At 49.3% G+C, this 19,348-nt stretch overlaps 1 protein-coding gene across 2 annotated transcripts in view; it reads right to left on the bottom strand.

Moving 5' to 3' along the window:
* The window catches only part of LOC100987783 (serine/threonine-protein kinase 32B), a 447,537-nt gene that overhangs the window by 98,035 nt on the left and 330,154 nt on the right, over positions 1–19,348 (bottom strand). For both annotated transcript variants that reach the window (XM_034951905.4, XM_063603685.1), the window contains exon 5: positions 4,696–4,733. In XM_034951905.4, the coding sequence (XP_034807796.1) occupies positions 4,696–4,733 (38 nt within the window). The remainder of the gene's footprint in view (positions 1–4,695; positions 4,734–19,348) is intronic.

The raw sequence follows: 19,348 nt of genomic DNA, 5'->3' as shown, positions 1-19,348 counted from the left end.
AGTGTTTACCTCTGGAATGCCTACTGACCTCCGGCATGCTTCAGAATCCAATGTACATGTCCCTTCCTCCAGGAAGCCCTCCTGCACTACTCTCCTGGCCTCAGCGACCTTCTGCTGCCCCATAGCCCCATGCTTGCTCTGTCCTGGCCTTGACCCCAACGGGTCATCATCAATTGTTTACATTTCCACTCCTCCCACAGCCTTGGCTACAGATTAGATCCACCTGGGAACTGTAAACGATCCCACTACTCAGCACTCTGTCCTGTAAGAGGAATCAAATGAGAGCTTCTCAAGGTGGGGTCTTAGGACCCAGGTGATGTGCCACCAGGACAGAGAACAGTCACCCCAGACCATGAGTTCCTCGGTCACAGGGACTCTGCCTTCTGCGGTCACTGGACACAATGCCTGGCCATGGCAGGTGTGCAACAAGCGAACCACTTCCCAGAGAGGACGAAGACTACATTCTTTATTGTCATCATAAATGACCTTTGAACCAGGGCCCTCAGTGGCACTTAAGGGCAAAATACAGCCTCTTTCCTTCTGTCTCTCACTCTTCTCTCCTTGCCCACCTTTGGGGAAGTCCACCTCCCATGTGGAAAGCACTAACCCACCGGCCTGTGCATGTGGCTCCATCCATTCCATTTCCACTGGCCTCTTCCATCACCCTCGTGTTAGGCAACTGCATTAATGGCCTTAATTCTTCACCCCTCTCTGGATCACCCCATTGCCATGTGCCTTTGCAATGTCTAGTCTCTCTGACTCTAGGTTTGGCCAAGTGACTCGCTTTGTCTCCTGCATTGGTGGCAAACACGACACAGGTGGAGGCTTGAGTGGCTGGGCTCTCCTGCTCTTGCTCCTGCTATGGCCATGAGCAGACCATGCAGATGAACTTGCAGGGGATAAGCTCAAGGAGCAGGGCTGAGTCACCCGGCCAGCCAGCCAAGGCCAGAGGGGATCGGCTGACAGCCACTTGAGCCTCAGACATTGGAGTGGGTTTAGCCAACATCAACAGTCCTGCCTACCCAACCTTGGTCTTAGGAGCAAGCCCAGCCAAGATCAGCCAAGCCCAGCCTAGAGTCCCTCAACCCCAGGATGCTGTGAGCTAACGGGATGTTTTTTGTTTATGTGATTTAAGTTATGTAGTTCATTACCCAGCCTTATTGTACCAATAGAAAATCAATCCCCCCTCCCTCTATGTCTTTAAATTCCCCATTGTCTTGATCTTATGATCCTCAGCCTAAAATGCACTCAGCTCTTTTCCCTGCCTTGTTCTGAGACGCTGTATCTTCTTTCACTCTATTTTACCTCAATGCGTGGTATCTCTCTGCTTTTGCAGCCGGCTCAGAGACCTCAAATCTCAGAGCAGAATTAAAGTGTCCATTCTAAGACATAAAACCCTGAAAGATCAGAAAGTAAGGCAGACACTAGGGGAGCAGAGAAGCTTGTGAGAGATGCTTGGATTTTGTGTAACTAGCAGATTTTGGACATCATTAATAAAATATTAATGCATTTGTTGAATTATGTTTATATTTCATTTGAAACACAACTGACCAACTTGTTCTCTGAGAAAGTATTCAATGTAACCAATGATGGAACTCTTGAAATAGCAATACACAGTTATTGGTTTGTAAAAGGTTTTGTCATGCAGTTTACAAAAGGTGCAAGTAGATGCCAGCACGAATGGGGTGCCCTTAGGACTCATTTAGGAACACATACTGTCCTGCTCATCTTATGGCTAGGTCATGTTTCATAGTGAAGGTTTTGAAGGCATAAGATTAATTTTAAATGTTATAAACCTACAGAATAAACTGCTGTTGTATTCCTCAAACAGCCATTCCCCTCTTGTTTCTGCAGCTCTGCCCCACTGTCTCTACCACCTGTCCATCCAGGCACCTTCCTCTGTTTGGCCTTGTCATGCCTTCAGGATCCCACTGTCATGGGGCTGCCTCTAAGACAACCCCGCACACACCTTTCCCTCTCCCCTCTGCCCCTGGCCTCTCCTGAGCTTCCCCACACTCTCCCCAACACCATGCAACCCACCAGCGTTGGGACCCTGTTTGCCTTGTTCATCATTCTGTTAACCAGAACTTGGCACACAGCAGGTGCTCAAGAGATGTTTACTGAGGGAAAGACAAAGGCAAGAATGGCCAGCTTCGGGCTCTGCTCAAAAAGCCGATCAGCTCCCCTCAGAAGAGCAGGTAAAGGAGGGCCATGGGCATAGAATTCTCTCTTTCTCTTCTCTCCCCAGAAAGGAGACTCTTCTTTTTCTGAGCGAAATTCCCTGCTCCTAAATTTCTTTTCTGTACCACCTGCAAAGCCACTCATTGAGTGTTGGAGTGGGGAAGGGTTATCAGCCATTCACCTCACAGTATGAAATATTATATTCAACGCTCTGTCCCACCAGCTAGCAGAGACTTTTCGATGAAATGGGAGGCTGGAGAGGGAGAAGACTGCACGCAGGGGCACTTGGGGAGTGTGTGGGGTGCTGCATAGCCAGAAGGCAGGGCTGGGACACTGTGAAGGCCAAGCAGGGGGTGGAAAAAGATGAGGAGCTCAAGGGGGCAGAACGAGATGCAGAAAGAATGTGGGGAAGGCTGAGGTGGAGGCTGAGAATGGGTACAGAAAGGGAGGTGGAATGGGATGGATGGAAATCCAAAAGGCAGGAAAGAGAAAACCTAGGGGAGGCTGCCTGGGAGCAGCCCGCCTGCCTATATCTTTTGTGCAGCAGCTTCAGGGGAGCTGTGGCCAAGGTCTGTGAGGATGGAGCCAGAACTATGAAGCCAGGCAGTCCTGGGCTACCCCCATACTCTCTGTGTCACTTTTCCTCATCAGTGCAATGGCTGGCTTATTGCTATTGATGTTTCTGTCTGAATTTTGCTTCTGGACCGCTTTGCAGGGCCTGGAAGTCTCCCCCTAGCGGTATCTCTTAATAGGACAGAGCCTTGAGGATGCTGCCTGGAACCCAGCCTTCCAGACCCCTGCTTTCCAGACAGCTAAGCAGAACCAGCCTCTGTGTTTTCTCACCTCTTTACCCTGCTTCTGTGATTTGACCTTGCCTGGCCCTGAGCAGAGAAAGGGGACAGGAAGAGGGCGAGTTATCTACCCCTTCCCGAGCGCTTGCATACTGTGATGGGTGGCTGACCTTCGAGTCTCACCCGAGATGAGACATTCACCACCCTGCAAGGTGGGTCAATTACTTCTGCGTCGCTGCTGGGAAGGCTGAGACACGGAGGTACAGCCACTGGCCCAAGGACATTCAGCTGGCTGGGGGCTCAGCTGAGTGCCACATCTGAAGATCCTGACTTTTAGATACAAACTGGAGACATTGCTTTTGCTTCCTTTCCAGCCTTGATTTGGATCCTCAGCTCTGTCCATGCCCCAGGCATCTTGGGGCTGCTGCTGACCTTCCATTCAGGAGCACAGTGAGTTCAATCCTACTGCCCCCAAAGCACTTAGTCTGGTTCCAGCATCTGATGCAGAGATGCAAATGGTCCCATCCACCACTCCTGTACATAGGGATGCACACTATGAGGTTAGGATGCCCCAAGCTATGCTCCTGGCTCATGGAAGGTTCGAGAGGAGCTCTGAGATAGAACCATGACCTCAGCCTGCAGAGGTGGGGAAGGAGGGTGGGGGAGCTGCGTAGAAAATGTGACACATTCATCCCTGAAGGCCTCAGCAGGGATGAGAATCCCTACTTCAGAAGAATTCGCACCTGCTCCCTCCAGCCAACCCCATGTTAGGCCCTGAGAGACGGGCCCCTGAAGCAATGCCAGTGAATTTAGTTTTCAAGGCTGTAAGTCTCCTGTTGGCATCAGCCGCAATTGATTGTCAAGTCCACTGAGCATTCTTGGTCTGAGCCCTAGGCTCATGGTTCTTAAACTTTGTGGGCATTCCATCCCAACACAGGACACAGGATCCAGAACACAGGAGCCCAGGCTTGCTGAAGCAGGACCGGGCCTGACCTCTGATTTTTACCAGGTCCCCCAGGTAATTCTGGTAAGGCCAGAGTGGGAGAGCCATTGACTTGGTGCCTTGCTACTCAAAGTGTGGTCCATGGACCAGCAGCATCAGCCACCTGGGAGCTTTGCAGACTCTGGACTTTGCAGAATCTAGTCCCATCTCAGACTTACTAAATCAGTTTGAGAAGATGCCTAGAAGATCTGTGTGCAAATAAAGGAAATTTTGAGAAGCCTGACATAGCCGATAGATGAGTAAATGCTTAGTGGATTATCAAGTATTAAGCTCTGCTTGCTAGAAATGAGTGTGTACTCTCATTTCATCCTCATGAACGCCCTGCAAGGGAGGTGCCTTTTCCCCAGTTTACAGAAAATTACACTGAGGCTCAGAGAGGTGGGTGACTTCTGAAGCCACACATTCATAGGTGAGGGAGTTGGGGTTGGAACCCCGGGACCCCATGCTCATCCTCACGGCGGCCCTGTCCTCCTCACACGGGGATATGAACAGCAATGACTTCAGATGCGAACAGTTTAAATAACTTTGATTCAACTTACCACGGCAGGACATGGACCAGAAATTTACACAGATGTTGATCCACCAGGATTGAAACAAGAGAAGGTTTCTAGCCAATGCTAATGTCCAACTCAGCAAGACCCAACCCCCACCCCCGCACTATTTCCCAGGGCCTCAGACTTTCCACTGAGAGTCCCCGTAAAGGATTAGTAGCAGGCTTACCGTGTTCATCCAGCAGGATATTGTCTGGCTTGATGTCTCTGTAAAAGAAAACAAAGAAGCTGGCAATGTGGTTCCTGAGCCCACAGATGAGCACATAGACAAGCACCACATCAGGACAAATGCTGGAACACCCAGGCTGCTCACCTCTCCCTGACCTGAAGCCTCAGACAGTGAGTGGGAGAATAATTGGTAACATAATGGGACACCTGTGTTCTTATCGCCTCTTCTCTTTCCTGGAAGTGCAAGTAGATTGTTTGAATATTTTTTCCTGAATATTCTTAATTTTTAGCCTCTCAGCTCCAGCTGCAATGGTAACAGCAGTGACTGCTCACTAAGCATGTGATCAGCACCAGCAAGGGGAAGCACCTGCCCACCTTGAGGTAGCCGAGCCATCCCACCAGGGTTCCCTGCAGGTGTCATGCCATCCACTCGAGCTCAATGAGGGTTTGGAAGTTGTCATAGTCAGAGATGGGCAAACTACGGCTCTTGGCCAAATCCAGCCCTGGGCCAGTTTTTGTATGGCCTGGGAGCTAAGAATCACTTAAACATCTTTAAAGCACTGTAAAAACAAAACAACATATACACGTACACACACCCACGGACACACAGAGGAGCACGCAACAGAGATTAATGTGGTCGTCAAAGCCTAAAGTGTTGATTATCTGCCCTTTATGGAGAAAGTTTGCTGACCTCTTTTAAGGGTAACATAGTGACCTACATGGGACAAAATCCGGGCAGAGGAGTTTCTGGAAAGTTCTGCTCTACATCACCATTATAGCAAAAGGCCTCTCAATTCCAAGTGAAACATTTTGAAGGCTGAGGCTTTGCTTTCTTTACGTCCACATGCCTGTACCTAGCACAGTGCCTGACACAGTGGTAGACACACGTGAAACACCACTGAGTATAAGGATGGAGGAATGAAAGTGAGAGAAGAACAACTTCAACCCCAGCTTACTTATTATTGACGTGTACACACTTGGCAAAGCTCTGCATTAAAACCATAGATTTTACAAATGCATAAATGTTCACTCATTTATAACAAATGTCAAATCTACTGAGACTAATGATAGCTTTCTTCAAAATAAAGAGCAACTGCTCCTGAGTTTATCAAATATTAATTCTACCTGAAAACACACTGTGGTAATTTGTAGTAATGCAATGCAATGTCTATGGGTTTGGAGATGAAAGAAGCGCTCAACCTATACATTTAAATTTTTATTTTCATTGTGACTTTTCAAGCCCATGAGTACCGAGGAGCATTGAGTACGTGGGCCCCTGCTGCCGAGGTCACAAAGCCTCCACTGTGAACAAAGAGATTACCGCAGAGACCCATAGGGAGCCACACGGGAGGGATGAACTTGAGAACTTATAAAATTAAAACAAAAGGCAGAAGACCTAGAGTCAAGTGCTTGTGGATGAAGTCAGCAAATGCTTGGTCCCTGCCCAGGGTGGCTCCCAGCAGGGTTTCTCAACAAAAGATGAGAAAAGAGATAATAAAATACATGTCAAGAATGAAAACACAGCAGCAAATGTTCAAGCTTCTCTCTTAAGGTATCACTGGGACTGAGATGATTTAATGTGTGGTGTGGGGACCAGGGAGGAGGTGGCTGTGGCCCAGGGAATGTGAGCTACAAAATGCCTACCAGGGCCACAGCCTAAAGATAGAGTTAGAGTCAGGACACAGGTGAGGTGAGGGTGGGGTGACAGACCCAAGAAGATGTGATCTGGCATACTGGGTTGAATGGTGTCCCTTCAAAATTCATGTCCACCCAGAACTTCAGAATGGGACCCTATATGGAAATGGAGTCCTTGCAGAGATAATTACTTAAGGATCTCAAGATGAATCATCCTGGATTTAGGCAGGACTCTAAAGACTCATGTCTTTATAGGAGGAAAGTAGGGGGAGGGATTTGGATGCAGGCACAGGAGAGAAGAAGGCCATGGGGAGATGGAAGCAGAGACTGGAGTGATGCAGCCATGAACCAGAAACGCCTGGAGCCACCTGGAGCTGGAACAGGCCAGGGACTGATTCTCTCCTGAACCTTCAGAGGAAGCACAGCCATGACTCCACTTCGATTTTGGACTTCTGGCCGGAATTATGAGAGAATAAATTTGTATTGTTTTAAGCCACCGATTTTGCAGTAATTTGCTGTGGCAGTCCCCGGAAGCTAACACAACTGGCACGGTGGAAGGAGAGCTGATAGAGTTGAGGGCAAACCTCAAAGGGCAGCTAGGGCCCCACTAACCACAGCATGGCCTTGGACAAGCCCAGGGCCTGGCCACGCCCCCACATCCACATTGCACCGGCGCACAGTGTCTCATATCCTGAGAACAGAATGGGGCACGGATGTGGCCACCTTGGTCCCTAGACCCCACAGAGCCAAGGAAAGGGGCTGTTCTGTTTGGGAGAGTTCAGCCCATGATCTAGACAGTCTGTGTTCCAACTCCAGTCTCACTTTTGACTACCTGCATGATCTCTGCCTCTGCCTCAGTTTCCTTTGCTGTGTGGATTAAATACTTGATACATAACACACATTGCTTCTGTGTTGGCTCTTAGCACAGAGTGGAATCTCCAGCATTTAGGGGGTGTCCCTTTTGCGGTCAGGAAGGACACGTCGTGAACGAGACAGACCCAACTGAATGGAGCTTGCATTCTAGGAAGAGAGGCACACCAGAAGGCACATGAATCAATGGCAGGATTGTAAGTTGTGGCAGGTGAAGAAGGCAAACCAGAGTCTAGAAAAAAGACTAATAGAGGGACCCTAGTTTTGGTAGATGGTCAGGAAGACCTTTAAGAAGAGGTGACATTGGGTTGACATCTGAATAGCAAGAAAAGGCCAGTGTGCATCATGTAGTGAGCAAGTTCTCATTTTGCAGATGAGGAAGTAGGAGGATGAGAGAATAAATGATCTCACCTGTGACGTGGTTCTAGCCATGGAAGCTGACAAAGGTGATGGGTGTCACCGCCTTAACTCAGTTATGTTACAGGGCAAACTTGGTGGGATGGCAGTCCCGGGATTATGTTACATTATATGACTCTGTCTTGGCAGACTGGAGTGAGAGCTCAAGACATGAGCTGCTGTGTGGAGCCAGCCACACGGTGGGGAATGTAGCTGTCCCTGGGAGGAAGAGTGACCGCTGGCCTATATGTAGCAAGAAAGCGGGACCCCAGTCCTGCAGCCATAAAAGCTGAAATCTGCCAACAACCACAAGAGCCTGGGAGAGAACCCCACCCCATGTTCCAGAAAGGAGTGCAGCCCGGTGGGCATGTGGACTGTAGTTTTGTGAGATCCTATGCAGATGATCCAGTTAAGCCCACCTGGACTCCTGGGCCACGGAAATGGAGGGAAAATAAATGTGAGTTATTTTAAGTTGTTAAGTTAGTGGTAATTAGTTTCACAACAATAGAAAACTAATTCTCTAGCTATATGATCTTGGGCCACTTACTCTCAGCCTTGTTTTCCTCATTTGGGAAATGGGAACAGCAACAGCCATCTCACTGTTGCTGAGTGTACAATGAGATGACATTTGTTCAGCACTTCACACAGTCCCAGTGCAGTGTGGAAGAAGTGCTGAAATAAGTCACAGTGATGGGACTGTCATTGCTTTTTCAAAAGGAGCTAGGGAGAACTCAGAGGCAGACTGGCAGATTCTTGAGCCTTTAGCAAATTAGGTCTCTTTCACAGGAGACTGCTGGGCAGATGCCTGCAAAGCTGCGTGGAGGAGATGGAGAATCTGAATCACTTGGGATTTAATAAGAATAGCATTTTATGGGTAAAGCATCTTAGCAGAGCCTTTAGTTTAGCCGGTTTCAGGACCATTTCCTCCAGCTCTATTTTTCACATTGATCATATCTCAGCTCCAGCGCGTCATCCTGTTGAAAACAGGTTTGAACGTTCAGAAAGGGCATCAGGAGCATTGCATGGATGGGAAGGCAGTGATGATGTTTTCTGAGGACAGGCCCATAACTTCAGAGTTGGGCAAAATGACACTTTGATGGAAAGTATGCATGCAGGGCTATAAAACCCGGTGCTGCTCTTGAATTATTCCCCAGCCCTCAAATAAAACAAAGCATAAAATGTCAGCTGGGATATTTTAAAAAACAGCATAGAAATGGCTCTGATCCAGAGGTACCCATGCACAGACTGTAAAGCAGGGCCACCAGGATGTTTCTGCATGTGTCTTTTGGCAGGGGGCTTCTCAATATTCTATGCTGGCAATCTTATGCAGCAGTAAAGAGAAATACAAAAACCTGGAGGGGAAAGCTAGACTAAGTGAAGTAAAAATCTGCGGCTATTTTATAACTAGTGAAGGGAATATGCTATCCATATGCATGCAAGAGGGAGAGGGAGGTAGCAAAGGACAGCGAAGAGAGACTTGAGATGCAGTCCTGAGTCTGCCTCTTGCTGGCCATGCAGACAGGAGAACGCTGCCCTGGGTGAGTGATAGGGTTTGGATCTGTGTTCCCGCCCAAATCTCATGTCGAATTGTAATCCCCAGTGTTGGAGGAGGGGCCTGGTAGGAGGTGATTGGATCATGGGGGTGGTTTCTCCTGAATGGTTTAGCACCATCCCCTTGGTGCTATTGTCATGATAGTGAGTTGTGATTGTTTAAAAGTGTGTAGCACCTCCCCCACTGTCTCTCTTGCTCCTGCTCCCGCCATGTAAGACGTGCCTGCTTCCATTTTGCCTTCTGCCACGATCGTAAGTTTCCTGAGGCCTCCCAAGAATCCAAGCAGATGCTGCCATGCTTCCTGTACTGCTTTCAGAACCATGAGTCAATGAAACCTCTTTTCTTTATAAACAACAGTCTCCAGTATTTCTTTATAACAACATGAGAATGGACTAAGACAATGAACATTAGCTTCCTCACTTATAAGTTGAATAATAATGCCCTCTCTAATGGCTACAGTGAGGATTGGATGAGATGGTTCTGATGACAACAACCAGCACAGGGCCAGGCACAAGGAAAGGCGTGATTGTTAATAATAACAGAGTGGGGCAAAGACATTTCAGTAGGAGGTTGAGCCAGCAGAACAGGCACTGGGGAAGGATGACCAAAGGCATTTACTGGGGGTTGGGGAGGAATGGGAGGGCTTCACCTTGGCTGTTGACCTATGCCTTAGCCAACTTGAATGGGACTTGGCACCCATCCATCAGCAAGCTGATGTGGGATAGGATGCTTAGAATCTGTCATTGTATTGGCATGGATCATTCTCCTAGAAACTGAGTGACAATTAAGAAATGACAACACATCATCTCTACTCATTAAACATTACTTCTTTCTCCCTTCTGTCTCCTGCTTCCTGTGGATGTGGGGACCAAGTACAAACAGCAGCCCCCAACACGGTGCTTCAGTGTTAATAGCAGTCCTGACAGTATTAACAGCTAAACTTTACTGAGTGTTGGTTGTGTGTCAGGGACAATCTGAAGTGTGTTATGTGGATTTAGCCATGTGCAGTGTGGCTATTTGTTACCAGGTGCTGGGGAGGCACTCCATATGTCATTATCTTGACACAACTCTTAGAGATAGGTATTGCTACTCCTATTTTACTGATAAAGAGAGAACTATTTACAGAGGGTCAGTGGTATGTCTGGTTCCTCCTTGTGATTTGTCAAAGGTCAAACACCGGTAGAGGTAAGACCTACTCTCATGTTGGTCTCTAGATCAATGTTCTCTCTCTGTGGGTGGGGAAATGAAAAAAAAATAAATTAGGAATAAATTAGGGTTCCCAGAATTCTAAAGTAGGCAGTAATAATCTGAGGAACATGCTTATAATAAAGATCTGATTTGATTTTTAAATTAATTAATTATTATTTTCTGAGATGGAGTCTCGTTTTGTCACCCAGGCTGGACTGCAATTGCGTGATCTTGGCTCATTGCAACCTCCGCCTCCCGAATTCCAGTGATTCTCATGCCTCAGCTTCCCAAGTAGCTGGGATTACAGGCGTGCACCACCACACCTGACTAATTTTTGTATTTTTAGTAGAGACGGCGTATCACCATGCTGGTCTCAAACTCCTGACCTCAAGTGATCCACCCGCCTCGGTCTCCCAAAGTGTTGGGATTACAGGCGTGAGCCACCATGCTTGTTCTGATTTGATTTTAAAAAATTATGTTATTCACATTTCAGGAAACTTATCATTTATTACACCATCACATGCAAGGTTGCATTTCTTTTTTAATATGATTCAAATATCCTTACAACGCACAAATCTGACCCTGTCCCTTCTCTACATAAATCCTCCTAATGGCCCTGCAGTGCCTATGGTGCTGGTGCAAGACTCCAGATTTGATGTTCCAATATAATCTCAGAGATGAAAAGTGAACACTGACATGTGCTTGTCAACTTTAAAATCTGACAACTAAGGTCATTAACGATAACCGCCAAGTGCTACCATCATACACGCATGAGAGGGGAGGCAGAGGGAGCCATTCTAGCCCAGAAGAGTCACAAAGACACAATTTTAGATGGAAGCACAGTTGTCATGTGTCCCAGGCCCATTTGTGGTCAAGTGTTTAGAAAGCACTGATCCAATGGCCAGACTCCAAAGGCCTTCAGGCATTTCCTGATGTGGCCAGTAGGCCTGACCCTCTGCACCCTGTGGCCCAGCCAGGCCAGACCATCTTGGGTGCTCTGGGTGCCTCGGTCTTTCCCTGGCCTTATCTCTGGATGCCACATCCTTTTCCCTACTGAACTGTGACCCAGGTTTCAGGACACAGCTCAGTTGCAATCTTCTCCTGGGATATTGTCAAGGGTTGCAAAATTCATGTCTACCCAGGTACCTAAGAATGTGATCTTATTTAGAAATACTGTCTTTGCAGGAAACTGTGTGTCTATATGTGCCAGCAAATAGTGTCTTTGCCAGAAAACTGTTACTTGGCTAGTAAGGTAGTTCTGTCTTGCATCTAAGTTAACAGAAGTTGTCCTGGATTAGGCTGAGCCCTAAATCCAGTGACTGGTGTCTTCATATGAAGAGAGAAAACAGGCCAGGCACCGTGGCTCACACCTGTAATTCCAGCACTTTAGGAGGCCAGGGAAGGTAGATCATGAGGTAAGGAGATCGAGACCATCCTGGCTAACACGGTGAAACCCCATCTCTACTAAAAATACAAAAAAATTAGCCAGGTGTGGTGGCGGGTGCCTGTAGTCCCAGCTACTCTGGAGGCCAAGGCAGGAGAATGGTGTGAACCTAGGAGGCGGAGCTTGCAGTGAGCCGAGATCGCACCATTGCACTCTAGCGTGGGCAACAGAGTGAGATTCCGTCTCAAAAAAAAAAAAAAAGATAGAAAAGAGACACAGGTAGACACAGAGAAGGCCACATAAGGACAGAGGTAGCGTGTGGAGTGATGTATCTACCAGCCCATGGCATAGCACAGATTGCCTGAGACCACTGGAAACTGGGAGAGAGGCAGGGGACTTCTCTCTCAGAGCTTCCAGGAGAACCAATTGTACCAACATCTTGATTTTGGACTTCTGGCCTCCCCTCCTGAACTGTAAAAGAATACAGTTCTGTTGACTAAAGCCATCTAGTCTGTGCTACTTAAAGACCTTCTCTGACCCCCTGTACCTCCCTGCTTTCCTATGTCCTGATACTGATGGTACAGCTTGACGTTGTCCATTTACTCCCTGCTGCCAGGAGACCAGGTACACACAGAGGAGAAGGCCACCTGAAGACAGAGGCAGAGGGACCAGGAGAGCACCAGCCCTCTGAGCAGGGCCAGGCTGCTATTCAGAAAAGGGTTACTGAAAATATGAAAAAATGAAAGACCTTACATAAGGGCTGAACACGGCCTCCTCCAACTTTGAAGCTTGTGAAGCTCCCGGGGTCCTCAACCCTCTGGGACCTTGACTTCACCCTGACAAATGGGGCAGGAAGCATCAATGTGAAAGGGGAAATTCTGCAGCTCCTGTCGATGGACACTCTACCCAAACGCCCATTATAACTGGGATGGCTGTGGCTGGGCCATGGCCAGCAGAGCTGAGCCCTACTGAGTGTGTCTTCTTTGCCAATGACTGTTCCAGGCACTCGGCATGTGCTCCTTGTGTAATCCTCACAACTACCCATATCAGGGACTCACTCACCACTGCAGTAACAATCACTACAAATGGAGTGAGTCCAAACAACACACCTTCATTCTCTCACAGTTCTGGAGGGTGGAAGTCCAAAGTGAACCTCAGGGGCAAAGAGTAAACCGGCTGTGTCCCCTCCTTCTGGAGCCCACAGAGGAGCTCTGTTCTTTGCCTTTGTAGGTTCTGGAGGCTGCCCAGGTTCCCTGACTGCTGGCACCCCCTTGCAGCACTCCCACCTCTGCTCCTGCAGCTACATCTCCTACTGCTTCTCCGACCCTACTATCTGCTCATTGGCAGGAGCCTTGTGATTCCATTGGGCCCACCTGGGTAATCCAGGAGACTCTTCCCACATCTTGATCCTTACCTAAATCACATCTGCAAAGTCCCTTTTGCCCTGTAAGGTGACACAGGCACAGATTATGAGGATTAGGATGTGGCATCTTTGTGGGGGGCGGGACATTTTCAGTCTATTGCACAGCCCTTCCAGGCAGTGTGATGGATTGAATGGTGTCCCTCCAAATTCCTATGTGGAGGTCCCTGTTCCCAGTGTCTCTGAATGCAACCATAGTTGGGAGACAGGGCCTTTCAAGAGGTGATTAAGGTAAAGTAGGGACATTAGAGTGGACTCAAATCCAATCTGACTGGTGTCCTTATAAGAAGAGGAGAGTAGGATGCATGGAGAGACACCAGGGGCCTGTGTGCAGAGGAACGGTCTTGTGAAGAGCAGCAAGAAGGCAGCCATCTGCAAGCCAAGGAGTGAGGCCTCAGAGGAAACGAAACCTGCTGGCACCCTTATCCTGGACTCCCAGCTTCCAGAACCATAAGAAGATTAATTTCTGTTGTTGAAGCTGCCCAGCCTGTGGTATTTTGTATGGCAGCTTTAGCAGACAAACACAGGTAGGCAGTATTGTTACCCTTATTTTACTGGACAATGAAACCAAGGTGAGAGGAGTCATCATGGAGTCCGTATGTGGGACAGCCAGGATATACCAGTTAGAGATCCGTGACTTAATTTGAAGGCATGGAAACAATTTTTTAAATGTACACACAGCCTAATAATGTAGTTCTGTCTTATATCTATTGTAAAACCCCATGCTGCTACTCAAATCATTTTCTTCTTGCTTTGTCCTTTGGGAGAGAAAATGCATCCAGTCAAGCCATGCTTGGGGGTTGTTGATTTTTTTTTAATCCTGCAAAGAACAAACATCAGCCTGGATGACAATGATTAATTCAGTTCAAAAGCTGTGCCACTCCATGGGGCCTGGATGTTAACTTGGCTACTAAGGCAATTGCATTCAGCTAATTATTCCCAAGTATATCTCAGGGAGATTTCAAAGGTTTTGGGATTCACAAATATGTGCAAGGATGCACCAGGGTCAATTAATTCCTTCATGAATGGGGGAGCCCCGTGACATACCTCCCTTGGCCCAATGAGGGAGTCATCTTCTTAAGAAGCTTGGACCTTCTCGGTCCACGCAGCCTGCACAGACCCACCCATCTCAGTTTTCTTTCTTTCTACTTCCAACTAGAACACTAAATTGCAATGATAGATCTGTGAGTCAGCCTGCTTCACCAGACCCTGAGCTCCCCAAGGCTGGAGCCATGGTAGTAGCATGTGGAAAACAATAGAAGGGTGTGGAGAGCTGGGGTCCTACGGTCCTACAGTGACTGCAAGGCAGCCTGTGAGTATGGGTCATGTCCTGAAGCCCCTCACACATGAACAGCAGTTCAAATCCTTACTCCAATACTGTGTGGGTCTCAGTTGTTCTCATCTGTAAAATGGGAATAAAATGAAATAATGTATGTCAAGGACTTATTCAGTTCCTAGGATATAGAAGTTGCCCAATAAGTGATGATTAGTTCTCCCACCCCCTGCACCCATCCCTACTTAGCAGGGAGTTTAGAAGGAAAAGGAGGTTGCAGAAAGAAACATGGAGGAGTTGACGCCAAAATGATGATGACCATTTGTCACATTTGTGCAGTTTTGCAGTTCACAAAGCCCCTTCCCATACTGTGATTTATTTAATCCACCTGCCAGCCCTAGAGACCCAGCATTATCTTCTTTTTGATGGATGAGGAAACTGCAGCCTGGAGAGGTGAAGCGACTTCTCCATGGTCATAGTTAAAAAGTGGCAGAAGTGGCCGGGAGTGGTGGCTCATGCCTCTAATCCCAGCACTTTGGGAGGCTGAGGCAGGCGGGATCACCTGAGGTCAGGAGTTTGAGACCAGCCTGGCCAACATGGTGAAAACCCGTCTTTACTAAAAATACAAAAATTAGCCGGACATGTGGCAGGAGCCTGTAATCCCGGCTACTTGGGAGGCTGAGGCAGGAGAATCGCTTGAACCCAGGAGGCAGAGGTTGCAGTGAGCCAAGGTTGTGCCATTGCACTCCAGCCTGGGTAACAAAAGAAAACTCTGTCTCAAAACAAACAAACGAATAAAAAAACAAAACAGTGGCAGAAGCATGATGTGAGCCCAGCTCCTCTGATGCCCATCTGGTGCTCTTCCATTTCCATCCTCTGGGTGGGGCAGAGATGTTAGGGGCAGAGTCGCTTGACCGACCTGTGCATGCTTCAAATACACCAGGGTCCTGTGTCTGCGTGCATGGCTGGAGTGCCCTCCTCCAGCCCCCAATCTCTGCCTGGTCAACTCCTCTGCACCCGTCAGCTCTCAGTTTGGGCATCACTCCCTCTGAGAAGCCCTCCTTCAAGCCCTGGGTGCACCAGGTTGCAGTCTGAGTTTTCCCTGTACCTCACTGCATGTCACTGGCCTGGCAGTGAGCACAGGGTATATGTGCTTGTGTGATTATCTGACTGAGGCTTGTCCTTCCCAGTAGGTGCTGAGTTCCATCGAATCAGGTCCCATTCCTAGATTTGCAGCCCTGGCACAGCATCCAGCATCTAGCAGGTGTTCAACAGACACTGGTGGCGTTATCCCGTCTGTAAATTTGTCATGAGGCAACCAGAGAGGCCCAGGCTTCCGTACAAGGCCAATCAGCGTCAGGTCCTGGCTTGGGGCTCAGGCCCTGGTCCAGGCTGGGGTCCTTGAGCGCTTCCTGCTGACAGTTAATCATAGTTAATTGTGAGCCCCAGCTTTCCCAGGGGCCACCGCCCAGCTCTCGTCTGATGTCATTCACGTTCAGCAGTGTGCATCTTGCCATGATCACGTGGTCTCTCATTTTCCTCCTGGATCCAGCCTTCCCAGCGGGCTCCAAGTGGCTGGGTCTGTGAGATGCTGCGACTCTTCGAGAGCTTCTTGTTTCTGTGAAGATGCTCAGGCCACAGCCTCATGTTCCTCATCCAGCTTTCTGAGGACAATGCGGGAAAGATCTCAAGTTCGTATCAAGGCTGAATCCGACTCTATCCACGTGACTTCTATTGGAATCCGAGAGTTGGACCCAATGGAGGGTCCAGCCACCACCCGGAATGACCTGGTCATTTTCCCGATGAGAGGACCTATGTTTAGATGAGTTAAGTAACTTCCTCCGAGTTGTCTGGGAAATTAGTGCCAGAGCTGGGATTTGAAATTTGCTTTCCTGACTCTTGTAAACTTGACAGTGTGGATTTTATCTGGGTCATTGGGAAAGGTATTTTAGAGCCAAAAGGGATCTAAGAAATAATTGTGTTTCTCCCTCTCCTTACAGATGAAGACAACGAGGCTGAGAGATGTTCAGTTACTAGGTCAAATTACAAATATGTGCGCTTCAAACTGGGCTCAGGTCTGGATCAATCTTTCTCCATGGCCAGTGCTCTTGGACCATCAAGAATTACCTTTTCCTGCTTCTACCATGGCTCCCACTCCCCCTCCCTCTGGCCCACCATTTCCACCCTGCACTATGCATGGGCTCTGGACTCACAGCAGCCAGGAGCTCTTTCCAGCATTCAACATATACTTACTGAGACCTGCCTTCTGGAGCTTACCCAGGAGCTAAGAAAACAAGAGACAGTCAAAGATAAAACTGCATAATATGATACGCTGAGGGAAATAGAGGGGGAGAGTGAGGGTGCTGTGTGAGAGACAGATGGCTGGGAAGAGTCCAGGGTGTACAAAGGCCAGGAACTGTGGGCCAAGAGCTGTGGGTGGGGCCTGTGGGTGGAGCTCTGCATGGGAAATCTGGGTAGGGGCTATGGGTGGGGCTGTGGGTGTAGGTGGGGCCTGTGGGTGGGGGCTCTGGGTAGGGGCTGTGAGTGGAGCCGTGGGTGGGGCCATGGGTGGGGGTTGTGGGTGGAGCTGTGAGTGGGGGCTGTGAGTGGGGGCTGTGGGTGGGGCTGTGGGTGGGGAATGTGGGTGGAGCTATGGGTGGATCTGTGGGTGAGGTTGTGGGTGGAGCTGTGGGTGGGGGCTTTACATGGAGCTGTGGGTGGGGCTGTGGGTGAGGCTGTGGCTGTGGCTGCGTGTTGAGGGTGTGTGGGGGGGCTATAGGCCAGGAGAGGTGGAGCAGCACAGGAGGCTGTGTGGGTTCCATGAGGATGGACTGAGTGCAGGAGCCTTAGATCTCTGCTCTAAGTGCAACAAATGACCTGGAGATCTTTGCAGAGGAGAAGGGTTACACACCACACCTGTCTTCACAGCAGCCCTGGGAGGAGTGTGGTCATTTCATTTCCCAGGTGATAAAATTCCAACCTAGTAATCTTGCCGGAGCATGCCTGGCCTCTGGAAACACTGCCTTTCCTGATGTAGCCATCTCCACTTGTGGGAGCAGAGGGAGCCAGAACCCCCAGCGAAACACCAAAACCCCCCTCCCTCCAACACTCACAACCTCAGCATGGTCACCCACCTTGGGACCATGCCCTTTATCCCTTTACATGGGCACGGGGCTTCGAAGCCACTCTTGTCTCCTGGAATCCTGTCCTAAACACAGGCACATCCCCCCATCTGACTTCTCCCCTCACCTGCCCTGACACCCAGACCTTCTTCTGTCCCCCCGGAATTCACGGTCAGCATCAGGTCCCTCTCTTCAAACATTTCCCCCACCCTCTTGCCTTAATCTAAACCCGCCTGTTCTTCTCCCCCATTCCCTCTAGCTCTGGCCAGGAGGGAAAGCCTCACCCTTGCTCCTTCCTACCCAACCCCTACCATCTTGAGAGTCGGGGCCATCACGTCACCCGTCTCTTCCTTCCTTGTTGCAGTCTCCTGTGGACGCTCGGAAAAGTCCCACCACGCCTCGAGGGTTTCACTCCTGGTCACTGTTGCCATCTGCAACACAGTTCCAGCAATGACCCTGGTGATGGCAACAACCGTGTGACTGGGCATCTGGCCTCTTAAGTTCTCGACTCCTCTTCCTCCCAGGATCTCGATCTCCACCTGCCTCCGCCACTCACTCCATGGCCACACCTGGCCTCTCCTGTCTCCTCAAACATCCCACTCTGGAATCATCACAGCCCCTTCCTTCTGTTTCCTGCAATTCTTCAGTCCCACGGGCACCCACAATCCACCCACCTTTTACCTCCTTGCTATCCATCAGGGTCATCAACGACTCCCCCAGCCCACACTCCATGGTCTCTCACTGAAGTCACGCCTTCCCACATCCTCGACTCCCTTGCCTGTTCACCTGGCGGAACCCAAAGCCTGGTTAATTTCTACTTCCTGATGACTCCGCACTGCGCCCACCCAGCTGAACGTGGCTGCAGAAAAATACAACCAGGGAATTGAGTTTCCCTCTAAATCCCCAATCCCTAACAGTGTCTCTGTGGGTCCTTTGAGCTGCCCCAACCCTGGGATATCCTCCTTGTTCATTCATTCTCCATTTTAGAGGGCATTCTCTGTCTTTTCAAACCTCCAGCACCTTTTACTCCCCAAGTCTCGGTGTCACCATTGACTACACTGTCCACACCCCACATCTGCCTGAATAGCAAACCCTGCTGCTTCTACCTGCAGTGCGTTTTCCCCTCCAGAGTTCCTGCATCTTCCCTTTCCTCTCCAGCCCATGCTCACCAGGGCAGAGCTGTCAGCCTTTGCCCACACCCTTCTTGGGACTTCTCCGTAGAGTAAAACCCAGGTACTCTCAAAGGCTTCCAGGGCCCTGATGAGCTGGGCCTACCCCCTCCATCCTCCTTCCACTCACTTCGTCTGGCTGCACTGGTCTGCTGAGCCAAGCATTGTCCCCCGCTATGGCCTCTGCCTTGCTGTTACCTGGCCTGGAAGGCCCATTCCCTAGATGTGCACAGGACGCCTCCCTCTCTCCCTGTGATGATCGCCCAGCTCCCCGGCGCTCCCTATCACCTCCCCTCCTTCATTTCTCTCCATGCCCTTATCATGCCTGACACTGTATCCACGTGTTGTGTCTCTCTCCCCATTAGGATATAAAACTATGACAGCAGAGACTTTACCCCCCCCACTGTTGTATCACAAGGACTCACAACAGAGTCTGACACAGAAACATTCAGTGAAGAGCTGCATGGATAGTTGAATGGATGAATCAGACACAGCCCCAGAGGTCCAGGACTCAGGATGGCCCTGCCCCTGCTGATGCCTCATCACCTGTCTTTTCAGGGTGAGTCCACTGCCTAGTGGTTTCAGAAACAAGGGTCCGTGTTACCAGTGCAGCACCCCAGGCTGGTCACAGCCTCCACCTCTGTG

This window comes from Pan paniscus, chromosome 3, assembly GCF_029289425.2.
Source record: "Pan paniscus chromosome 3, NHGRI_mPanPan1-v2.0_pri, whole genome shotgun sequence".
Taxonomy (NCBI): Eukaryota; Metazoa; Chordata; class Mammalia; order Primates; family Hominidae; genus Pan; species Pan paniscus.
This window is presented reverse-complemented; position numbering and strand designations above follow the sequence as displayed.